We start from the raw sequence: 24,419 nt of genomic DNA, 5'->3' as shown, positions 1-24,419 counted from the left end.
CCTGGCAAGCAGCTGCACTGCAGCCTACCATACAGGCAGTGTGGACCCCTATATTGTGGCGGGCCCCGGTCAAGAGCATCAGCTGCACCACCGGTAGTTCCACCACTGCACTGCACCCTTGAACAACAAAGAAGAACAAAGCACGTCTGTTCTGTACACTCTCCACAGCCGGAGTGAAAATGGCGCCGGTCACCATGACCTTTATAGAAACCAAAACCCGCAAGAATCCGACAGCAGGATGATGACGTTTTGCCTCATTTTGTATTCCGAGTTAGGTGGGAAAACCCGAGCCGTACTAGGATCCCTTATGTTCGGGTGGGTCCAGTTCTCAGAGAACCGGAACCGCTTATCTCTAATTATAACCATCATATGGCCACTGCTACCGCTCTTTCCTGTGCCCACCAACATAAAGTTGACAACTAATCGAGGTTGGGAGGGCAGGAACTTAACAAAGAAGCTGCACAAAACTGTATCCCCACCCATAATTCCACCTCAAAACTAACACCCACTAACTAATATACCCAGCAACACAGAACACCGTATAACTGCCAACAACTAGGACTTGTATGCTTACTCGTCCTTGGGGTTTAAACTCCTCCAGGGGTAATCCATAGTTCTTATATGAAATATCCTCTAAAATAGTCCTCACTACAGTTTAATTGTTGTTATTATTCATGAAAGTGAGGGGACATTAGGATTGTACTTATTTATTTACTTATTTAAAGTTTTTAGTTATTAAATGGAATTTATAAAAAAAGGAGAACAGTCAGATGAAGGCTATGCATACATGACTGAGTAAGATGCAACAGGCCCAGAAAATATGCAACATCAAAGGAAATGGCAACATTATATAAAACAGTTCCACAATAATACATATAAATACCAAGACACCTTGACAAAGATCATTTGGAGATCGAAACGGCGTTGGTGCTGAGACCAGTGGGCTTTAAGAACATTCACACAGACCAGGACTGCTATGCTTGGAGGTATGCAGTGAGTTCTACTTGTATTAAGTCCGGACCTTGTTACTTGTTATTGGACTAATTGCTGCCCTACCTTGCATGGACAATTTTGGACTCTGGTCATTCAAGATCCTGCTATATTGTCCCCATTTTACTTAATAAAGTATTCTTCATTTAATTTATCCTGTGGAATCTTTTGGATTAAAAAACTAAGAAGTTTAAAGATACCGTTACATGTGGATCCCCACCTCCTGAATACGTGAGTTGGGGTACGCCCATTCAGTATTTGCGATACCATTTGATTTATGGTGAAAGATACCTTTATATATTTTTCTTACCCATTTTCTATGTGAGTCTTTGGTACGTTCAGTCTCTCATAGATTGGTGGCGAGGTTCTATCCCTTGTTTTATCATCTCCAGCTGACACACAACTCCTTTTCCACACGGGACCTATAATTATTTGAGTTTTTTTACCCAAAATTGTTATTGTGCTTCACATTTGTTTTTTTCTTTTTGTGTTTATTTTTCATATCCTGTCCATTTGGAGTTTACCCCATATGAGGAAGAATTTGATTGACAGCATGGTGGTTTGAATTTATCATCATTTACCATTAGCTTTCTGTTTTTTCTGTATCGCCTTTGATCTGATCACCTATTTTGTATTATTTATTATTGCTACCTCATTGGGAAGGTTATTTGGAGATCAGGATTGTGCTGACACAGATTTTGCCTTGCGCCTGGATTCAACTTACATTTTCTTTACGTTATGGGTTCCTATATCTATCTATCTATCTATCTATCTATCTATCTATCTATCTATCTATCTATCTACAGTGCCTCACTTTCTGGGGGGTTTCTACATCTATCTATCTACCATGTCTCACTCTCTGGGGGGTTTCTACATCTATCTATCTATCTATCTATCTATCTATCTATCTATCTATCTATCTATCTATCTATCTATCTATCGTGGCAGTATCACCAGAGATGGCACTGGTGAGCAGCAGATTCTGTGTGGGGCAGGAGAGATCTGCCCACACAGAGAAGAAAAGGATTCTGGGAAGTTGTATAAGGGCTGCCTTGTGGATAGAGCTCAGGTGTGGGCTGATGAGAAGGCAGACCAGTCAGGCTGCTGTGGGAAACAGTGCATGTGGGATTGTGGAAGCAGAGAGCCCAGTGAAGCTGAGCGAGCCATTGGGGGCCAGGAGGCCTGTGTCTGGACCTTGCAGGAGGCAAGGGGGGACCACAAACTCTCAGACTGAGTGACATTGAGGCAGCTGGGCTGCAGGCTGAGGAAGCCAGGGCCGACTGTATACCTGGAGGATACAGGGAAGGCACAGAGACTGTGAGAGACTTTGTTAGCAGATTAGCTGCACCCACGGTAGAGAGGGTTGAAGAAGTGAGTTAGTTGCCCTGATTGGGCTAGGCATTTGTTATTATTGTTTCCAGAATTATGCTGACATTAAAGTACCATTTCCATTTATTTTACCTGGAAAAGCTGCATGGGTCCTCATTTGAGCACTAAACACTGTACCACTGACACCCATCTACTGAGCTACATACCCCAAGTCATCACACTATCTATCTATCTATCCACAGTCTCTCACTATCTGGGGGGTTTCTACATCTGTCTATCTATCTACAGTGTCTTACTTTCCGGGGGGGGGGGGGGGGTTCTACAGCTATCCATCTACCGTGTCTCACTCTCTGGGGGATTTCTATATCTATATATCTACAGTCTCTCACTATCTGGGGGGGGTTCTACATCTATCTATTAGGGGTGAGCGGGTTCGGATTTCTGAAATCCGAGCCCCCCCGATCCGAGTCCGATCCGAGTCAGGCTCGACTTTTCCCGCCTGACTCGGATCTGAAATCGAGGCAAAACGTCATCATCCCGCCTTCCGAGTCTCGCGGGTTTTGGATCCTATATAAGGTACCCGCGTCGGCGCCATTTTCTCACTCGGCTGTGGACAGTGAAGAGGGAGGGTGGGAGTTAGGGCTGTGTAGTGTAGTGTAGTGTAGTGCTGCTGTTGTCCACTACTTCAAAGTCCATAGGGGCTGGCTGTGTTGTGCTGTGCTGCTGTTGTTAATAGGGGCTGTGTCCACTACTTCAAAGTCCATAGGGGCTGGCTGTGTTGTGCTGTGCTGCTGTTGTTAATAGGGGCTGTGTCCACTACTTCAAAGTCCATAGGGGCTGGCTGGACTGTGTTGTGCAGTCAGTTCTCCATAGGGGCTGTGTCCACTCCAAAGTCCTGTGCAGTGTCCCAGTCCTAAAGGAGTGCTGTAGTGTTGTCCAGGGGGTGCTCTGTCCATCAGGGGTGCTCCCCCCAAGTGCTAAAAAAAAAATTATTTTCTGTGTTTGTGAATTGTGTGCGCAGTAGCCGCACGTGCATCAACAAAGTAGTGCCAAGCGTGCGCCTGTGTCATAAGTAAAGGGCCGGCTGGCTTGACCGTTAAAGGGTGCTGTAACCCCCAAAGTACACTCCAGTCCAAACCAAAAAAAATATTATTTTCTGTGTTTGTGAATTGTGTGCGCAGTAGCCGCACGTGCATCAACAAAGTAGTGCCAAGCGTGCGCCTGTGTCATAAGTAAAGGGCCGGCTGGCTTGACCGTTAAAGGGTGCTGTAACCCCCAAAGTACACTCCAGTCCAAACCAAAAAAAATATTATTTTCTGTGTTTGTGAATTGTGTGCGCAGTAGCCGCACGTGCATCAACAAAGTAGTGCCAAGCGTGCGCCTGTGTCATAAGTAAAGGGCCGGCTGGCTTGACCGTTAAAGGGTGCTGTAACCCCCAAAGTACACTCCAGTCCAAACCAAAAAAAATATTATTTTCTGTGTTTGTGAATTGTGTGCGCAGTAGCCGCACGTGCATCAACAAAGTAGTGCCAAGCGTGCGCCTGTGTCATAAGTAAAGGGCCGGCTGGCTTGACCGTTAAAGGGTGCTGTAACCCCCAAAGTACACTCCAGTCCAAACCAAAAAAAAAATGATTTTCTGTGTTTGTGAATTGTGTGCGCAGTAGCCGCACGTGCATCAACAAAGTAGTGCCAAGCGTGCGCCTGTGTCATAAGTAAAGGGCCGGCTGGCTTGACCGTTAAGGGTGCTGTAACCCCCGAAAGTACACTCCAGTCCAAACCAAAAAAAAATTATTTTCTGTGTTTAGCCGCACGTATATATCAAATCGATATAACATAAATGGAGGACCAAACTTTCTCCGATAAAAATAAAATAGAGAAAGATCAAGAACCACTTCCTCCTAGTGCTGAAGCTGCTGCCACTAGTCATGACATAGACGATAACATGCCATCAACGTCGTCTGCCAAGGCCGATGCCCAATGTCATAGTAGAGGGCACATACAATCCCAAATGGCAAAGTTCAGGAAAATGACCTTGAAAAAGACATTTAAATCAGCTTAAGAGAAACGTAAACTTGCCAATATGCCATTTACGACACGGAGTGGCAAGGAACGGCTAAGGTCGATCCCTAGTATGTTCATGACTAGTGGTTCAGCTTCACATGACGATGGAAGCCCTCCTCCCACTAAAAAAATCAACAGAGTTAAGCTGGCAAAAGCACAGCGAAGAACTGTGCTTTCTAAGAAGATATCACAAATCCCCAAGGAGAGTCCAAGTGTGGGGGTGGTTGCGATGCCTGACCTTCCCAGCACTGGACGGGAAGAGGTGGCTCTTTCCACCATTTGCACGCCCCCTGCAAGTGCTGAAAGGAGCACCCACAGTCCACTTGCTGATATGCAAATTGAAGATGTCACTGTTGAAGTACAACAGGATGAGGATACTGGTGTAGCTGGCGCTGAGGAGGAAGTTGGCGAGGAGGATTCTGATGGTGATGTGGTTTGTTTAAATCAGGCTCCGGGGGAGACAGTTGTTGTCCGTGGGATGAAAAAGCCCATCACGGTCATGCCTGTGCAGAAGACTAAACATTCCACCTTTTTGGTCTGGCAATATTTCTATCCAAATCCGGACAACAACTGTCTTGCCATATGTACCATATGTAAAGGTGAAATAAGTAGGGGTAGGGACGTCAACCACCTAGGAACATCCTCCCTTATACGGCACCTGCAGCGCGTTCATAAAAAGTTACTGTCAAGTTCAGAAACTTTGGCTAAGACCGTAAGCAGTCCAGGGACACCTAAATCCCGTTGTCCTGTTGTATCCAAGCGCCTGCAAACCACACCGTCAACTCCCTCCTCGTCAATTTCCTCCTTAGTCAGGATCGGAAGTAGTCCTGCAGGCCATGTCACTGGCATGACTGACTCTCCTATCCGGGATTCCTCTGGAGGATCCTGCATTGCTACGCCTACTGCTGCCGCTGCTGCTGTTGCTGCTGCTGGGAGTCGTTCATCATCCCAGAGAGGAAGTAGGAACACCACTACTTTTACTAAACAATTGACCCTCCAACAGTCCTTAGCGAGGAGGATGAAGTACGACAGCAGTCATCCTGAAGCAAAACGTATAACTGAGGCCTTGACTGCTATGTTGGTGTTAGACGTGCGTCCGGTATCCGCCATTAGTGCAGTGGGATTTAGACAATTGATGGAGGTAGTGTGTCCCCGGTTCCAAATCCCGTCTAGATTCCACTTCACTAGGCAGGCGATACCGAGACTGTACAGAAACGTCAGAAAAAGTGTACTCAGTGTCCTGAAAAATGCCGTTGTACACAATGTCCACTTAACCACGGACATGTGGACAAGTGGAACAGGGCAGACTAAAGACTATATGACTGTGACAGCCCACTGGGTAGATGTATCACCTTACGCAGCAACAGCAGCAGCGTCACCAGTAGCAGCATCTCAGAAACGCCAGCTCGTTACAAGGCAGGCTACGCTGTGTATCACCGGTTTCAGTAAGAGGCACACCGCCGACAACCTCTTAGAGAAACTGAGGGAAATCATCGCCCAGTGGCTTACCCCACTTAGACTCTCCTGGGGATTTGTGATATCTGACAACGCCACCAATATTGTGCGGGCATTACATCTGGGCAAATTCCAGCACGTCCCATGTTTTGCTCACACAATAAACTTGGTGGTGCAGAATTTTCTGAAAAGCGACAGGGGCGTGCAGGAGATGCTTTGGGTGGCCCGAAAAATTTCTGGCCACTTTCGCCATTCAGCGACTGCGTGCCGAAGACTGGAGCGCCAGCAAACACTCTTGAACCTGCCCCGCCATCACCTGAAGCAAGAGGTTGTGACGCGGTGGAACTCAACCCTCTATATGCTTCAGAGGATGGAGGAGCAGCAAAAGGCCATACAAGCCTATACATCCACCTATGACATAGGCAAAGGAGGGGGTATGCACCTGACTCAAGCGCAGTGGAGAATGATTTCCGTGTTGTGCAAGGTTCTCCAGCCCTTCGAACTTGCCACACGTGAAGTCAGTTCAGACACAGCCAGCTTGAGTCAGGTCATTCCCCTCATCAGGCTTTTGCAGAAGCAGCTGGAGAAAGTGAAGGAGGAGCTAAGACGGAGCGATTCCGCTCGGCATGTGGGACTTGTGGATGAAGCCCTTCATTCGCTTTGCCAGGATTCCAGGGTGGTCAATCTGTTGAAATCAGACCACTACATTTTGGCCACCGTGCTTGATCCTAGGTTTAAAGCCTATGTGGTGTCTCTCTTTCCGGCCGACACAAGCCTGCAGAGGTGCAAAGACCTGCTGGTGAACACACTGTCAGCTGAAGCGGAACGTGACACGTCAACGGCTCCTTCTTCATTTTCTCCCGCAACTGGGGCTGCCAGGAAAAACTTAGGTATCCTAAGCAACCCGCTGGCGGTGATGCAGGGCAGGCAGGACCAAGTTTGGACATCTGGTCCGGACTGAAGGACCTGGCAACAATTTCTGACATGTCTACTGTCACTGCATATGATACTGTCACCATTGACAGAATGGTGGAGGATTACATCGGTGACAGCATCCAAGTAGGCATGTCAGACAGTCCATACCTGTACTGGCAGGAAAAAGAGGCAATTTGGAGGCCCCTGTACAAGCTGGCTCTATTTTACCTGAGTTGCCCCCCCTCCAGTGTGTACTCCGAAAGAGTGTTTAGTGCAGCCGGGAACCTTGTCAGCGAAAGGCGTAGGAGGTTGCTTCCACAGAATGTGGAGAAGATGATGTTCATCAAAATGAATTATCAGCTCTTCCAGGGAGACCAGCCTCCAGAAGGTACAGAGGGACCTGTGGTGGTGGATTCAAGTGGGGACGAGTTAATACTTTGTGAGGATGAGGATGTACACACTGAAGAGGGTGAGGAATCGGTGGATGAGGAGGATGAGGATGACATCTTGCCTCCGTAGAGCCAGTTTGTGCAGGGACACATTAATTGCCAGCTTGTTTTGTGGGGGCCCAAACGAACCAATCATTTCAGCCACAGTTGTGTGGCAGACCCTGGCGCTGAAATGATTGATTTGTTAAAGTGTGCATGTCCTGTTTATACAACATAAGGGTGGGTGGGAGGGCCCAAGGACAATTCCATCTTGCACTTCTTTTTTTTCTTTGCATTATGTACAGTTTGGGGCCTAGTTTTTCTAACTGCCATCCTGTCTGCCACTGCAGTGTCACTCCTAGATGGGTCACGTGTTTGTGCCGCCCACTCGTGTCGCTTAGCATAGTCATCCAGCTACCTCGGTGCAACCTTTTGGACATGAAAACACTATTGTGAGGTGTGAGGTGTTCAGAATAGACTGGAAATGAGTGGAAATTAAGGTTATTGAGGTTAATAATAGCATAGGAGCAGAGAAACCAACAAATTCTGTGATTTTAGCTGTTTTTATGCTTTTTAAAAAAAAAATACAGATCCAAAACACAAAACCCAGAACCCAAAACACGGAAGGGTGGTTTTGGCAAAACCAATCCAGATCCAAAACACGAAGAAAGATCCAGATCCAAAACCAAAACACAAAACACGAAAAGTGGCCGGTGCACACCCCTACTATCTATATATCTACAGTATCTCTCTCTCACTGGGTGGTTTCTACATCTATCTATATATCTACAGTCTCTCTCTCTCTCTCTCTCTCTCTCTCTCTGTCTGTGTGGTTTCTACATCTATCTATCTACAGTCTCTCACTCTCTGGGGGGGTTCTACATCTATCTATCTACAGTCTCTCACTTTCTGGGGGGTTTCTACATCTATCTACCTACAGTCTCTCACTTTCTGGGGGGTTTCTACATCTATCTATCTACAGTCACTTACTATCTGGGGGGTTTCTACATCTATCTATCTATCTACAGTCTCTCACTATCACGACACTGCAAGTCCGACATGGGACTAAATATAGGCGTCGAAATCCTGAGGCCTATCATTAGCCCCACTATGAAATCCCAACACCCAGCATACCATATGAAGGTAAGCCAGGTGTCTTGGGTTATAGCTGTGTGGGGGGGGGGGTTACGTTTGGGGATCCTCAGGGGTACTTTGGGTTAGGCACCCTCCTGGGAGGGTTCGGGGAGGGGGGGTAGGCACTGACGGGGGGGGGGTTAGGGTTAGGCACCAATAAGGGAGGGTTAGGACAGGGTGAGGGTTAGTGTCCTTACCAGCCCCAGTCGGGATTTGCTTCCTTCGGTCTTCTGGTGTCAGTATATGATCCGGCGGCTATTTCATACCGATTCCATTTAGTTTCCTTTATTGGGCCTGATTCAGATTTGGGAATAGAGTAATATAGAGCAAGTAACTGTGCACCTGGACAAACCATGTTGCAATGCAAGAGGTGCAAATATTCATACAGATTATTGCATGCAGGGTAACTACTGGCTGCTTTTGCATGTAGCCCACAAATGCTGGACAGCTTTATTTTTATACTGCAATTTAGATTTCATCTTGGACACATCCCTCTCAAATCTAATTATCTCTGCAAATTTTAATCTGCCCCACCTGCAGTGCAACATCGTTTTACCCAGATGCAGAGTTACTTGCTCTTTCTTACTCTATTCCCAAATCTGAATCAGGCCCTTTATACATTATGTATTGTGTATTATGTTTCTTTTACAATATAAAGGATATGATTTATATGCATCTGATGGTACAGTAAGGGACACATACGGCTACTGGGAATGTCACCCACTGACATTCTCATACTCTGTCAGCGGGCAGGATGCACTAATAGTGCAGTACTTACCGCCACGCACCGCATCCCTACTGATCGCATATGCTCTAACATATGCAATCAGTAGCACAAAGGACAGCTCTTCCGATAAGAGCTGTCCTTTGCGATCCTCGCAGCCCCATGGACACTTTTGGTCCCCCGTTACCATCCCCGTCCCTCCCCCTTTCATGCCGGGTCACGTGGGTGTGACGTCACAGGTCCCCTGCAGCCCTCTAGTCATAACCTTAGCTGCTGGTGCTGCTGCCTGTCAACAGTGCAGCCGCGGCGCGGGTCTGTCACTGACACAGTCTGTGTCACTGACACTCCCTTTTCCAGCCTAGTGTTCCCCTGGTGTTGCCCACTGTCTCTCCCTGGTGTCGCCCACTGCCCCTCCCTGGTGTCGCCCACTGCCCCTCCCTGGTGTTGCCCACTGCCCCTCCCTGGTGTTGCCCACTGCCCCTCCCTGGCGTGCCATTGCCTCTCCCTGGTGTCGCCCACTGCCTCTCTCTGGTGTCGCCATTGCCTCTCCCTGGTGTCGCCCACTGCCTCTCCCTGTCACCCTTTGCCTCTCCCTGGCATCTACCACTGCCTCTACCCATCATTCTTTCCTGACACCCTCTGCATCTTCCTGCCACCCACTACCTCACTGCCTCACCCTCTAATTCTCCTTGGTGTCCCTGTCTCCCCGTCACACTCTCTGTCACCCACTGCCTTTCACCTTCTACTAACATCACCCACTGCCTCTCTCTCTCACTCCCTATCACCCAATGCCTGTCACCCTCTCTCTCTCACCCACTGCCTGTCACCCTCTCCCCGTCATCCTCTGTCACACACTGCCTCTCCCAGTCAGCCACTTCCTGTCCCCAGCGTTGTCCACTGCCTCCCCGCAGTGTCACCCACTGCCTGTCACCTATTTACTGTCACCCACTGCCTCTCCCCAGTGTCACCCACTGCCTCTCCCCAGTGTCACCCACTGCCTCTCCCCAGTGTCACCCGCTGCCTCTCCCCAGTGTCACCCTCTGCCTCTCCCCAGTGTCACCCACTGCCTCTCCCCAGTGTCACCCACTGCCTCTCCCCAGTGTCACCCACTGCCTCTCCCCAGTGTCACCCACTGCCTCTCCCCAGTGTCACCCACTGCCTCTCCCCAGTGTCACCAACTGCCTCTCCACAGTGTTATCCACTGCCTTTCCCCAGTGTCACCCACTTTGTGTCCCCTACTGCCTCTGCCCAGTGTCACCCACTGCCTCTCCTATTTGAAGGAAGGCGCACATTTATAGTTTGCAGGGGGTGATAAGATAAAACACACTAGCTCCGGCCCTGCTGTCATGTTTTCAGAAGAGTTCTGTGAGTACTGTATGTATTTGTGGAGCATATTAGTGGGGGGGTGTCTGGTGCACACGTGGGGCTGGGGGGAGCCTTTGTGCAGCAAAATATTATTTGGGGGGGGTCTGGTCCTGCCTGTCACTTTTTCAGAAGTGTGCTGTCAGTCTGCCTTTGTGAGGTATATCAGTGGGGTTGGGAGGGAGGGTCTGGTGCACATGATGGGTTGGGGGGAGCCTTTGTAATGAATAGAGAGGGGAGGAGTCGGTATTCTTAAATCACTCCCCCCTAAAAGTAAAGTCTAGATCCGCCACTGCTATGAAGTCTATTTACTACGCTGTGTTAGGAGATAAAGTGAATGGTGATAAGATACCAGCCAATCAGCTCCTAACTGCCATTTTTCAAACACAGCCTGTGACATGGTAGTTAGGAGCTGATTGGCTGGTACCTTATCACAGTTCACTTTATCTCCTAACACAGCTTAGTAAATAGACCCCTCTATGGCTAAAATTCAAATATTTTATTTAGAGATATGAATGTAGAATCAAATGAACTGATACGTTAGCGTAGATCATAACAAAACATCAATTTCAAGTGGATGGTTCAGTGTATTCAATACACAGCTAAAAATATTAATTTAAAATATGAACATTTTATTAAAGCTGTAATAAATATATTTATACAAAAATGTAATACATTTTCTACATTTTATTTCTGCTTTGCAGGGTAAGTGCTGTGGAAGACTCAGCTCTTAGAGCGCTGCGTGAACAATTTTTTGCCCGTCGCTCTGACCTTATAAAAGCATTTAAAGAGCGTGATCCTAAAGGAACAGGTAACATTTTACTTTCTCCGTGCACATCCAATTCTATGTCATGCAACATTACTACTGGCTTAGGACAATACCTGTGTGACAGAAATAAAATTATACACCCGGTACAGTAATTGGCAGCAATTGTCAGGATGTGGACATTCAAAATTTCGACAATGTCGATATGGCCTGAATGTGGACATACAGGAAGTCCACCTGTTCAGAATGTAAAAATTTAACACTGACATAATGCCGACAGTCACATTGTTGACACTGACATACTGTCGACAGTCAGAATGTCTACACATGAATTTAGGATTAGGTATACAGTAAGGGTTAGGCTAAAATATCATTGTTGACATTCTGACAGGCGACATGTTATACCACACCCGTTTTAACCACATTCAGTAGAAATGTTAACTTTATCAATCACCTCAGGCCCCGCAAGCTGGATGGCGGTATAGCGATTGGCTGTGAAATCATAATGGAGCGCCACATACACAGCCCATCAGCTTCACGTGGAGTTTGTCTGGTGATCCATGTGAGGTTGCATCGGGGACATTACAGCATCATTCATGCTCTAGGTGCCCCCTAACCATTGGCTCCTTAGGTAACTGTTCGGTGTGTCTATTCATAGTGCCAGTTGTGCATCACCTATCTATCAAAATCTGTAGCGGAGGACAAATGGCAGGAAAAATGTTTATGTACATGTAGTTTTCTTACATTACTAGAGGACCTAAACATATACTACTATGTGTATTTGCTGTTTATATGTTTGTATATATTCTATTCATGCCATGGTTATTGGGGTCATTTACAATAAGCCCAGCATGAGAGAAGGATTTTCATTCTTTATATTATTGCTCATGCTTTATTCTTTGTGCCAGCTTTTGTGTTCCATTGTGGTGTCTCAGCACTCCCAGGAGGAGAGTTAGTGAAAGCAGATAGTATTTATCTGGACAAGAGGCACATCTGGGTGGTTTGTCTGGTAAAGGAACCATATTACCATCATATTTTAATAATTATACATTCAACAGGACAAGTCTCCATCAGTGATTGGGCATTAGCAGTGGAGACTGTTCTTCATCTAGGGCTACCTTGGAGGACGTTGCGTGCAAGACTTGCGCGGCTGGCTTCTAATGGGAATGTAGACTATATTTCGTGTTTTGAAGATCTTCAAATGGAAAATCCCATTAAAGAAGTAAGTGCGTTTATTTCTTCATCTGACGAGAGAAAATTAGTTGATTAAATAAATTACAGCAAAAATGATACTATGCCATATGCCCCTATTTCCGGCTTTTTCAATTAAATAATAAGTTTACTAATATTACACATATACTGTAGATCAATAAAAGTACAAATCAGAATTAACTGAAATTGGTCTTTGTAATATCACCTGATCATTTTTAGCCAGTCAGGAAACTGTATTGTCATGTGGGAGGTAACACTCTAAATGGGTTTGGTATACATATATTTGACAATCGCAATGTTGACATGAGAATATCGACATGGTTGTAATGTCGAAATGGAACATGCCAACGTGTTCAGAATGTTGACATTGACGATGTCGATATCCAATATGTTGTTGTGTCGACATTGTTAGAATACCGACATACTATTTTTCCTGTCATTCTGTGCTAACGCTAAACCTAAAGGTAAGCCTTTCGCTAACCCTTGTTATTGGCATAGTGCTTATTCATCTCCCAGTCAATTGGGAATCGGTACGGAATCCCGGCTGCCGCATAGCCGACAGTTCGATTCCCGGCAGCGACAGCCCGACAGATCAGCAGAGCCGGCAGCGGAAGCCCGACAGCCCTGGAAATCCTGATTCTCCCTAAGTTAAGTATAAACTAACCTACCCCCCTAACCTCTAACCCTCCTTAGGGGTGCCTAACCCTAACCTCCCCCCCCCCCCCAAGTGCCTAACCCTAATCCCCCCTCTAAGTGCCTAACCCTAACCCCCCCTTCGCCGCTGCCTAAACCTAAGTCCCCCGGGGAGGGGTGCCTAACCCTAACCTCACCCTGGGGGTGCCTAACCATAACCCCCCCTTCCCCTAGCCTAATCCTAGCCCTCCCGGGGGGATGCCTAACCCTAAGTCCCCCCCGGGTGCACTAAACCAAACCCTCCCCCCCTCACGGCTGTCCGCTCGCGGCGCCCGGCATCCCTTCGATCGGGATGCCGGGCGCCGGTCTCCCGGCGTCGGGTAAATGACAGGCGTCTAGATATAGACGCCGGTCATTTATCCCACGCCGGGATAAAGCAGCCGGGAAGCCGTTTGTCAGTATTAAGGCAGCCAGTTTCCCAACTGCTTAACTTACCGTTAATTGAGTAACCTGGTAGTGGGAAGATAACCGTATGGCAGGAATGGGGAACCTCAGGCCCGGGGGCCGTATAAGGCCCGCAGAATAATTTTGGTCTGGCCCTCTGAGCTTTTTTCTGCTAGCCTCATCTGGCTAACAGGGTGCCTAGAATGGCACCCTGCAGCCAGAATCTATGCAGCAGTGTCGCCTGGAGCGTCCTTAGAAAGCTTCAGACGTCACACCGCTGCCCTTACAGCTCCCCGGAGTATCCTCAGGATGCTCTGGGCATTGCTGTAATCACCGGCGATTGTGGTCCCGCCCCATGTTATGTCACATGGATGGGGAGTGGCCTGCACCGGACCCGCGAATAATGTTATATATATCAAAATGGCCCTCGGCAGAAAAAAGGTTCCCCACCCCTGCTGTATGGGCTTCAGTTCTGTGCTGCATGGGATGGGATTTGTTAATATTTTTGCAGAGGGACACCACACTGTAAGTCTCCCTGTTATAGTGTGACCAGCCCAGCCTGTAAAAGCATAGTATTGGTTACTTCTTTTTCTGGGGGATGCCACACCCATTGTCCCTCAGCTTTTGTGGAAACCAGCCCAGGTTATAGTGCTAGTGTTAGGTCCTGATTCAGCTTTGGGAATAGAGTAAGATATAGGGCTCTATTTACTACAATCCGCATATTGAATGCGGATTGTAGTGTGATATTACCGAGTGAATTCGTATTGCGAATTCCAGCAATATCACAGGGATTTACTATAAATCCCTTGCAGGGACAGAGCTTGCGATAAAGCTCTGTCCCTGCGGATCCCATCCGCACTCTAGTCGCGGTATTTTCGGAAAAAATACCGCGACTAAGAGCCTGCGCATGCGCCGACCCACCGTTGCTGCTGCCCCCCACCGGCGCTAAGCCCCGCCCCCATGATTGCGGACCCCCGCGACCCCCCCTCCCTTTATTACACTTACCTGCATCCTCCTGGCCTCTGGTGATCTTCTCCGGGCTTCCCGATCAGGTGATCTCCCATACTGCACTGGTCTCCCACAGCGCACTGCTGCCCGGTCATCAGGTGATCGGGCAGCAGTGCACTGTGGGAGACCAGCTGACCGGAGAGGAGCCATCACCGGAGGCCCGATCACCGGTCCCTGGAGTCAGGTAAGTAAAAAAAAAAAGTTTCATTTTTTTTTTTCTTTTTTTTACAGCAATCAGCTTGCGGTCTATTTAGACCACATAGCTGATTACTGGTACCGGCTCCCGCCTCTGCTCTCCCCTTTAGAGCAGAGTGGGAGCCCGGTAACCGGGGAAGACCCTGTATAACGCCACCTCCAGGTGGCGTTATTATCACAGGGCTTCCCCCGGTATTTTTTTACAATTTATTTTTAGTAACTATGGTCAGATTACATTTCCCATTACAATTATGGGAAATGCGATCTGCTTTACTAAAAATAAGTGATACTAGGGGTTGGAATAGAATTTTACTAATTCTACTCCAACTGCCCTATAGTAACTACAGGTGAAACTAAAATAATGTTAATAAGGGTGTGAAAACACCCTTTTTCACTTTATTTTAGTAAAAATAATGTTAATAAATAGAGCCCATAGCAAGTAACTGTACATCTTGGTAAAACCATGTTGCACTGCTGGTGGGGCAGATGTAACATGTGCAGAGAGAGTTAGATTTGGGAGGGGTGTGTCCAAACTGTCATCTAAATTGCAGTGTAAAAATAAAGCTGACCATCATTTGTGGGCTACATGCAAAACCAACCAGTATTTACCCTGCATGCAGAATAATGTATGTATTTGTACCCCTTGCACTGCAACATGGTTTGTCCAGGTTCACAGTTACTTGCGCTCTCTCACTCTATTCCCAAATCTGAATCAGGCCCTTAGTTAGTAATATACTGAGGGTTACATTATTAGCATGTGCCATTATAAAGGCCAAATATACTTCTCCTAAGAGAGGTGCATACAAGTCTTACCAGAAAACAACACAGGGGCTGTGGCGTAGCAAGACCTATGGGGGCTCCATAGCAAATATTTTTCACAGGCCCCCCTCCCCTCTTGACATGTTGCGGCATGTGGGGGCGGAGTGGAGGTGTGGCTGGCCACAGTTTCCGGAAATAGGGTAGTTCCGGGAGTGACAAGGCCAGGGTCTACGTCGGTGGAGGAAAATTTGCTGGTTTCACAGCTGCCAGGAACCGGCCAGGCTGTGGTAAGCTTCAGCTACCGCAGCCTGGCCAAAGGAGCAACTGGTTGCGATGGTGATCCCAGGCTGCAACCTTGGTCGCAGTGCTGGGATCGCAGATGCAGCAAGGAGGTGTCTGTTTCCTGCAGACACTTCCTGCTACTTTGCATATGAGATGGACGGAATTGCACAGCCCCTTGTGTGCAACTCTGCAATCCTGTCCATATAAGAATCATGCCCAGAGGCAGAACATAGTGTGAGCTTATCAAAGTGGGAGGCTAGAAGCAGAATGTCAGCAAGGGTATATTGTGACCAAGTTGTGCCAGTAGCTCAGTGTTTCCACTTTTTTGGGTTGGGTCCCGTTTTTCCTGGATTGCAGCAGTGTTTCCACTTTTGTATTTTTTCCCCATTTTTTCCCATTTTCTGGCAATGTTAAGGGATACTGGCCCTCATTCAGAGGCGGTCGCAAGAAGCGACTGCTCGCTCTGAATGAGGGCGGCTGCTTGCTTTTTGTAGTGCGGCCTCCTGGTCGCTAGCTAAGCTGTGTGTTACCACCCACAGCTCAGCGACCGACCAGGTTGATATTCGCGATGGTCAAGACCATCGCAACCATCGGGGCTTGCGACGAGACCCTAAGGTTGGGTCTCGGCAACCGCAGGCCCCAGGGAGCTTCCTGCTCTGATCGAGCAGGAAGCTCCCCACTGACATCACTGCTGATGTCAGTGCGGCTGCCCACAAAACGGTAGGCGTTCCTTAACGTGGTTTCCTAAACGCCTCCGTTTGTGAAACCACCCCCCCCCGCCCCGCCTACAAAACGGGCCGAGCTGTCGATCAACATCGACAGCCGGCCCTTTTGTAGTGAGCTCCGGAGCTAGAGAGATTCTCCCTGTGTTTTCATGAGTTTTCTCTGTGTGCTCTGGGTTCCTCTCTGTGCTCTGGGTTCCTTTGTGTAGAGCACAAATTAATGTGCTTCAGACTAAATTGACCCAAGTTTGGGTGTACCTCTGGTATGGAATTAAATGATAATCCCAACTGGGGCTGTGACTGATAAAAAATAAATAAATAAACAAATGATTATTTATATGGTGCCAAGCAACATATTTACAAGGGATTATAGTGATGACCATTGACATCTCTGCCATCAAAGGTTGATGGATTTTCACCATCGTTAATTAACCACCATTGATGGTTAGGCTATGTTCGTGCCTAGACTGTGTCTGCTCATGTTTAATGCACGGCTGGGTTTTACCATTGGTGGCAACCCGTCAATGGTGAAACCACTCACCATCACACCATAGATGGTTGCTAGCCATCGACAGTCGATGGCCACCCCTATACTAATAATATTTGTCCTTAAACATTATTATACTATTTAGGAAGCTGGTTAGAAATGTCAAATTAAAGATTTTGTCTTTGGTTCAGCATCTATGCTTTATAGAATGTATAATTCACTCATGTAAGTATATTTTGCTGTATGTTTAATACTGTTATCAGTTTTTAAAAAAAATAAATGACATCATCTTAATGTACGTTCTCTTTCTCACTAGGTTCAACCAAGTTTGGTAGAAACATTATATAGATATAGGGCAGACCTGGAGATCATATTCAATATAATTGACAAGGATCACTCAGGTAAATGGGTTACTTAGTTTAGAGATCCGCTTTGTTAAAAGTCAAAAAGTCATTATTGTAGAGAACTCTTGGAAACTGTAAGTATGACAGATGACAAAGAGTAGAATTATTATTATTACTAGTATTATTATTATTTTTCTTACTATTATTAATTACATTCCTGAATAAAAATTACTATAGGTCTGATTCAACAAGGATTGCAGATGCAATTGCGTACGCAGACGGCCAATTGTTATTCACTGCGTATGCGTCAAAGTCTCAGGCGTGCACAAACACTCCACTGCAATTGGAACTGTGGCCCTGATTCAGAGCCGGACGCTCTTACAGAACGCTCGCTCTGAATCAGGCCGTCCTTCTTCATTTTTAGAGCGGCCTCCTGGCCGCTCGTATAGCTGTGGGTGACCACCCACAGCTATAGCGAGCGGCCAGGAAGACGGTCGCGATGGTCAAGACCATCGCGACCATTCGGCTTGCGACGAGACCCTTGTGGTAGGGTCTCGTTGCCGCAAGCCCTGGAGTGGTTTCGGCTCTGTCAGAGCCGAGAGCATTCCCACTGACATCACTTGTGATGTCAGTGGGGCCGGCCCCAGACGGTAGGCGTTCCCATGGGAACGCCTCCGTCAGGGCAGCCCCAGCATGGCCACCAAAGGGGGCATGCTGTCACTCACCATCGACAGCACGCCCCCTTTGTAGCGAGACCCGGAGCGACGGCTTGTCCGTCGCTATCCGGGTCTCATGCATGCGCACAACGGAGCCACCTCCGTCATGCGCATGTGCACTGGGCCAACATCGACCCGCTTGCGAGAGCTCAGCACTCGCGAGCGGGTCTGAATTACCCCCAGTGATCGCAGTGTCTACGCAGACCCATCGCAGAGTGATTGACAGAAAGTACCATTTGTGGGTGGTGACGGGGGGTGGACGCAGGCGTTCCAGTGCATTTGAACGCCGTTACAGGGGCATACATAAGTAAGCCCCTGCGACGGCATACGCAGCCTGTGCTCTAGATACCGATGGGAAGTTTAGCAGTTTGTGAGTGAGGTCAGCTCAACTACAACTGTCCATATGGGTCCGATGTTACTCGATGTTGCCAATGTTTTTGCAGACTTGCAAAGGTAATGCGGATGTAAGTACTGGGAAGTGGACGGCTTCATACAGTGGTGGGCGTCTTGGTACAGTGCTGCGATCGCATTCATTTGCATAAATTTGCAGCGGCCGGGTGCGTGTGTGTGCAATCTTGCGATCCTTGCTGAATCAGGCCCTATATGCAATGGTAATCTATTTCTAGTAAAAAAAACTTAAACAAATTGTATTGTGTTACTGAGCTTCCATTCATTGGGGTAAATTTACTAAAGTGAGAGTTTTTAGAAGTGGAGATGTTGCCCACAGCAACCAATCAGATTCTAGCTGTTATCATCTAGAAGGTGCTAGTTAAATATTAAGTATAATCTGATTGGTTGCTATGGGCAACATTTCCACTTCTAAATACTCTCACTTTAGTAAATATACCCTATTGAATCTGCTAAGTATTTACTGTCTTACATATATTTGTCCATTAATACAAGTAGTAAGAGGTTTTGCCTGTAAAAGGGGCACAATAATTATATTTGTTAAAAAAAAAATGAACGCTAAGTTTTTATTTGAACAAATATACTGTAATTATCGTGTGCCCTTTTACAGACAAAACCTCTTACTACTTTTATTATTGGTTAACTATTACCTTTTTCAGCTGGCAGCACCAGTGGCAGAACTTGTTAGTGGTGGGCCCAGGTGCAAAAATGTGCTTTGGGCCCCCCTCCACCCTACTTCAAGTTCAAAGTGCAGTGGGTGACAGGGAGAGGTAGAGGGTCACAGGGAGAGGTAAGAGGTAGACAAAGGGAGGCAAGAAGGTGACAAGGAGAGGGTGACAGGGAGAAGCAGTGGGTGACAGGGAGAAATAACAGGCAGTGGGTGACAAGGAGAGGGAAGAGGCAGTGGGTGACAGGGAAAGGGTGATAGGGAGAAGTGACAGGCAGTGGGTGGCGGAGACAGGGCCGGAATAAGGTCTGTGGGGGCCCCTGGGCAACAAATATGTGGGGGCCCCTATTAAATTTGGATGAACAAGGGGTATGCGCAATGGGGACCTTATGCAGAGTCCACAGTAGTGTTAGTGCCCACAGTGGTAGTGTCCCGTATGCAGTGCACCCAGTAGTAGTGCCCCTTATGCAGTGCCCCCATGCAATACCTCCATTACTAGTGCCCTCTGTAGTCTTGTCCAAGTAGTTATGCCCCCTGTTGTATTGCCCTCAATAGTAATGCTCCCTGCAGTAATGCCCCAAGTAGTAGAGTATTGCCCCCGAGTATCGCCCCCAGTAGTAATGTCCCCCGATTATTGCCCCCAGTAGTGAAGCACAAAACAAAAGAAAAAAAAGAATACTTACCTTAAGCCCCGCTTCCTCGTCCACTGCCGTCCGACTCCAGTCTGCTCGGCTGCTCCTCTGCACTCATGATGTCTCTCGCATAGTGCACTGTGGGAGCCGGAGCTCAGGAGTGAACTCCAGCCTCCAGCTCCGGATGCCGCTGCGGGGAGGGAGCCGGGCGCCCGCTGGTTACAAAGTATCACCGGGCGCCCGCCAAATAGAGACTCCCTGCGGAACCAGGCTAAGGTTGGCCGAAGGAGACAGAACTGGTTCCGTCTGCTCTGGCCCACTTTAACCCAGATGGGTGTGGGGGCTCTTTACATGTGGGGGCTCGACCGCCCCTGTGCCCCCCCTGTTAATCCAGCCCTGGACGGAGAGGGAAGAGGCAGTGGGTGACAGGGAAAGGGTGATAGGGAGAGGTGACGGGCTGTGGGTTAAAGGGAGAAGCAGTGGGTGACAGGGAGAGGTGACTGGTATTGGGTGACAGGGAGAGGGAAGAGGAAGTGGGTGACAAGGGAGAGGGTGAGAGGTGACAGAGAGAAGCAGTGGGTTACAGAGAGGAGGAGAGGATGACATGGATAGTTGACAGGCAGTCGGTGAAAGGGAGAGGGGATAGGCAGTGGGTGACAGGGAGAGAGTGATATAGAGAGGTGACAGGAAAAAGCAGTGGGTGAGAAGGTGACTGGGAGAGGTGACAGGCAGTGGGTGACAGGGAGAGGGAGGGGCAGTAGATGACAGGCAGAGCGTGACAGGCAGGGCAGAACTATGGTAGACAATGGAGGCGCCTGCCGCCGGGCTCCAGCTCTGAAGGGGCACCTCCTCCATTGTCCACAACATATTCACCCCACTTAGGGCTGTAACTATGTACCCAGAGTGTACAGTTATGGCACCTGAGAAGCCACCATACATTAGTGGCGAGCTCCATGTCAGACCATCAGCTGCTGCCTTCGTCTATAGCCTGTCTGCATGCGAATTGCTACATTACAGTGTCAGAGGCTGTGACGGAGGGGCACAAAATTATAACTTGCCCCCGGGTGTCTGGGATGAACTTACGCCACTGGTGACAGGGAGAGGATGACAGGCAGTGTGTGACAGAGAGAGGGGAGAGGCAGTGCATGACAGGGATAGGGTTATAGGAAGAGGTGACTGGGAGATGCAGTGGGTGCCCGACACATTATGCCACACTGTAGTGCCCCCCACATTATGTCACACTATAGTGTCCACCCATTATGCCACCTGTAGTGCCCACCATTATGCTACACTGTAGTGCCCCCAATTATGTCACATTGTAGTGCCCCAACATTATGCCTCACTGTAGTACCCACACATTATGCCTCACTGTAGTACCCACACATTATGCCACCTGTAGTGCCCCCACATTATGCCGCACTGTAGTGCCCATGCATTATGCCACACTGTAGTGCCCACACATTATGCCACCTGTAGTGCCCACACATTATGCCACCTGTAGTGCCCACACATTATGCCACACTGTAGTGCTCACACTTTGTCTAACTGTAGTGCCGAAACATTATGCCACACTGTACTCCCCACACATTATACCTCACTGTAGTGCTCATATATTATGCTACCTGTATTGCCCCAAACATTATGCTACGCTGTAGTGCCCACACATTATGCCACACTGTAGTACCCACACATTATGCCACACTGTAGTACCCACACTTTATGCCACACTGTAGCGCACACCCATTATGCCACCTGTAGTGGCCACACTTTATGTCACTGTAGTATCCACAGATTATGCCACCAGTAGTGTCCACACTTTATGTTAAACTGTAGTGCCCAAACATTTTGCCACACTGTAGTCCCCACACATTATACCACAGTAGTGCCCACATATGCCACCTGGAGTGCCTGCACATTATGCTACACTGTAGTGCCCATAATTATGTCACATTGTAGTGCCCCAACATTATGCCTCACTGTAGTCCCCATACATTATGCCACATTGTAGGGCCCACACATTATGCCACCTGGAGTGCCCACACATTATGCCACCTGGAGTGCCCACACAGTGCACTCACCAGCAGCATCCTCAGGCAGCAGGCACAGGAGCAGTCACACAGCCTCACAATCAGTCACAGTCACACCCATGATGAGGCTGCGCTGCTGCTAAACTCCAGGTCAGAGGAGCATGTGATGGGCTCCTCCAATCAGAGCTCAGCACATGCTCCTCAGACCCCACTGCACTGCAGTGCTGAGCCTGACTGCACTGTGCTCCAGTCCCCTGTATGTAGCTGCCAGCCGCACAGGTTGTTATAAAGCCATATTACACCACTGGCGCAAGTGTCCGATGAATTCCCTCTGCACATGCGTCTGTGCCGCACTGGGTACCACACACAGATGCAGATCAAACAGCATGGAAATCCATGCAATTTTGGATGGGCATTTCTGGGTTGCAACTGGGGGGTTGTCAGTCGCGGGCGTGTCAGTGTCACAGCTCCATCTAAAGATGTAGTTGCACTGACACCAGCAGATGCAATGTTTGATGGACTGGCTGATGGTGTGCCAATGGTGCGTCTTAATACTCACATCGACAAAATCGTGTAGCTGGTGGGCGCCTCAATAGGACACCTATCGCCCACGGCATTACCATAAAGACAAAGTAGCTGCTGCACCGAAAGATGCAACCACTACTGCAACTACGTCCACCTCTGAGCCACCTCCTCTGTCTGACAGCCTTGCATAACAATCGTCATTCCAGATTCTTCAGGCTGCCATTACAGGAACATAATAACATAAATGCATTGGGAGCTAGTCTATCCTGGTGTGTGTGGTTGTTCTGACAAGGGGGTAAGGATTTAGGGTTAACGTGTGCGTGCGTGCGTGCGTGCGTGCGTGCGTGCGTGCGTGCGGGTGTGTGTGTTTTCTTCACTTGATAATTGTTTTTTAATATAACCTAATTTTATGTTTCATTTAGGTTTAATTTCTATTGAAGAGTTTCATCAGACTTGGAGGCTTTTCAGCTCCCATCTTCACATCAGTATAGATGATTCAACTATAGATGACTTGGCCCATAGCATAGACTCCAACAAGGATGGCAGTATTGACTTCAATGAGTTCTTGGAAGCCTTTCGTGTGGTGCATAAGTTTGAAAGGAAGGATAGTAAAAGAAGTTGAATGAATTTGGGTCTGATAAATGGGTCTCTTTGGAGAAATGTTCTCACAATGAAGACCACCTAAAGACACGTGCTTTAATTTTACAGTTAATTTAATTTTGCATGAAGCAGATACTGCCAGCAGCACAGGCTAACAATGCCTGTCAGACGTGTTATGAAGAAAAGGTGACATGTATAATAGAGGAGCAGCAGACAGTGAATGAACTTGGACCTTGACCAAATGACTGTGTGAACTCTCCTATAATTAATATTTGATTATTTACTATCGCTTCAAACTTTTGGAATGGGCCTAGAATAATTGCTATTGGTACATAACCTGTATTAATTATGCTGTTCAGAAACCGAGACTATTTACGTAGTTATACAGAGCTGTCATACAGTCTAGAGATGGATCAGGTCTCATCCTTAATGCAATCAAGTAACTACAACCTAGAAAGGGAAGCGACCTATACAAATGTGGGAAGGGTTTTGTGAGTATGTGGGTGTGGTTTGGTGTATCTGGGGTGTGTTTTGGTCAGGTTAGGGTGTGGCCTGGACATATAGAGGTGGGGCTTATATTGCCCTGACTTTTTTTTAAATAATGGTTGGTATGTAAAAGCATTTAAAAAAAAAATCATTTATGTTGTTTAAGCGGATCTGGAAGGGAAAGTAATATTCTGTATGTTTAAACAAGTGGGATATTCTATTCTATATACGAATATCTGCTATAGATATATAGCACATACTAGATAGCACCTTTTCAATGAGGATACAGGTTTTGCCCCAATATATGAACTATATATCTAGGGGTATAATATGTGCAGGCACTTTATGGAATAAATTGTCAATGGGCAAATGCCTTTTTAGTAAGCCCCCATACTCTTTGTAAAACATGAGATGGAACTGCTTCCCAAAGAAAAGTGTACAATGTTTTCTTAAGCAAGATATACTATACAAAAATAAATAATAATCATTATTGTCATTAAATTTAAACTCATACAAATAATGCTGTTTGGGGGTTTCTTAATTTTTTGGAATTAGTGAGGAAATATTAGAGCGCCATTAGGAATCATTATGGAGTACCTTATACATGTAATGAGGCAATTTTGAGAAGTGTTCGTATATTTGTTTAAACAAGATAAATTCTTGTTATGTCACTGAACCATTAAAAAATTACACAAATTAAAGGGATGTAGTTATATGCCTTGCAGCCGCCGGTTACAATCCCGATGCCAGAATGCCGGCTAAGGAGTTATGACAGGTGTGAAGATACCGACGCCTGTCATAATACCGACGCTGGAAAACAGAACACTGCGGGCCCGATCGAGGTAAGTACGGGTGCCCATTCTCTTAGCCGCAGGTGGGGGAGGGTTAGGTTTAGGGCACCCCAGGAGGACTTACGGTTAGGCACCCCCAGGGAGGGTTAGGGTTAGGCTAGGGGAAGGGGGGGGTTAAGGTTAGGCACCCCCGGGGGGAGGTTAGGGTTAGGCACCCCCCCAGGAGGGTTAGATTTAGGGAGCGGGGAGGGAGGGTTAGGTTTAGGCACTAACGGGGGGAGTTTAGGGTTAGGCACTAGGGGGGAGGTTAGGGTTAG

General features: G+C 47.5%; 1 protein-coding gene across 2 annotated transcripts in view; it reads left to right on the top strand.

The window, feature by feature from the left end:
• Positions 1–23,978, top strand: part of PPEF1 (protein phosphatase with EF-hand domain 1) — a 78,362-nt gene extending 54,384 nt beyond the window's left edge. For both annotated transcript variants that reach the window (XM_088451634.1, XM_088451635.1), the window contains exons 13-16: positions 11,103–11,209; positions 12,223–12,386; positions 17,223–17,307; positions 22,648–23,978. In XM_088451634.1, the coding sequence (XP_088307760.1) occupies positions 11,103–11,209; positions 12,223–12,386; positions 17,223–17,307; positions 22,648–22,847 (556 nt within the window). In that variant the 3' untranslated portion in view covers positions 22,848–23,978. The remainder of the gene's footprint in view (positions 1–11,102; positions 11,210–12,222; positions 12,387–17,222; positions 17,308–22,647) is intronic.
• The last annotated feature ends 441 nt before the right edge of the window (positions 23,979–24,419 follow it).

This window comes from Taudactylus pleione, unplaced genomic scaffold (assembly GCF_031769625.1).
Source record: "Taudactylus pleione unplaced genomic scaffold, aTauple2 ptg000026l, whole genome shotgun sequence".
NCBI lineage: Eukaryota > Metazoa > Chordata > Amphibia > Anura > Myobatrachidae > Taudactylus > Taudactylus pleione.
Note: the sequence above shows the minus strand (reverse complement) of the source record. Positions and strands in the feature narration are given on the sequence as shown.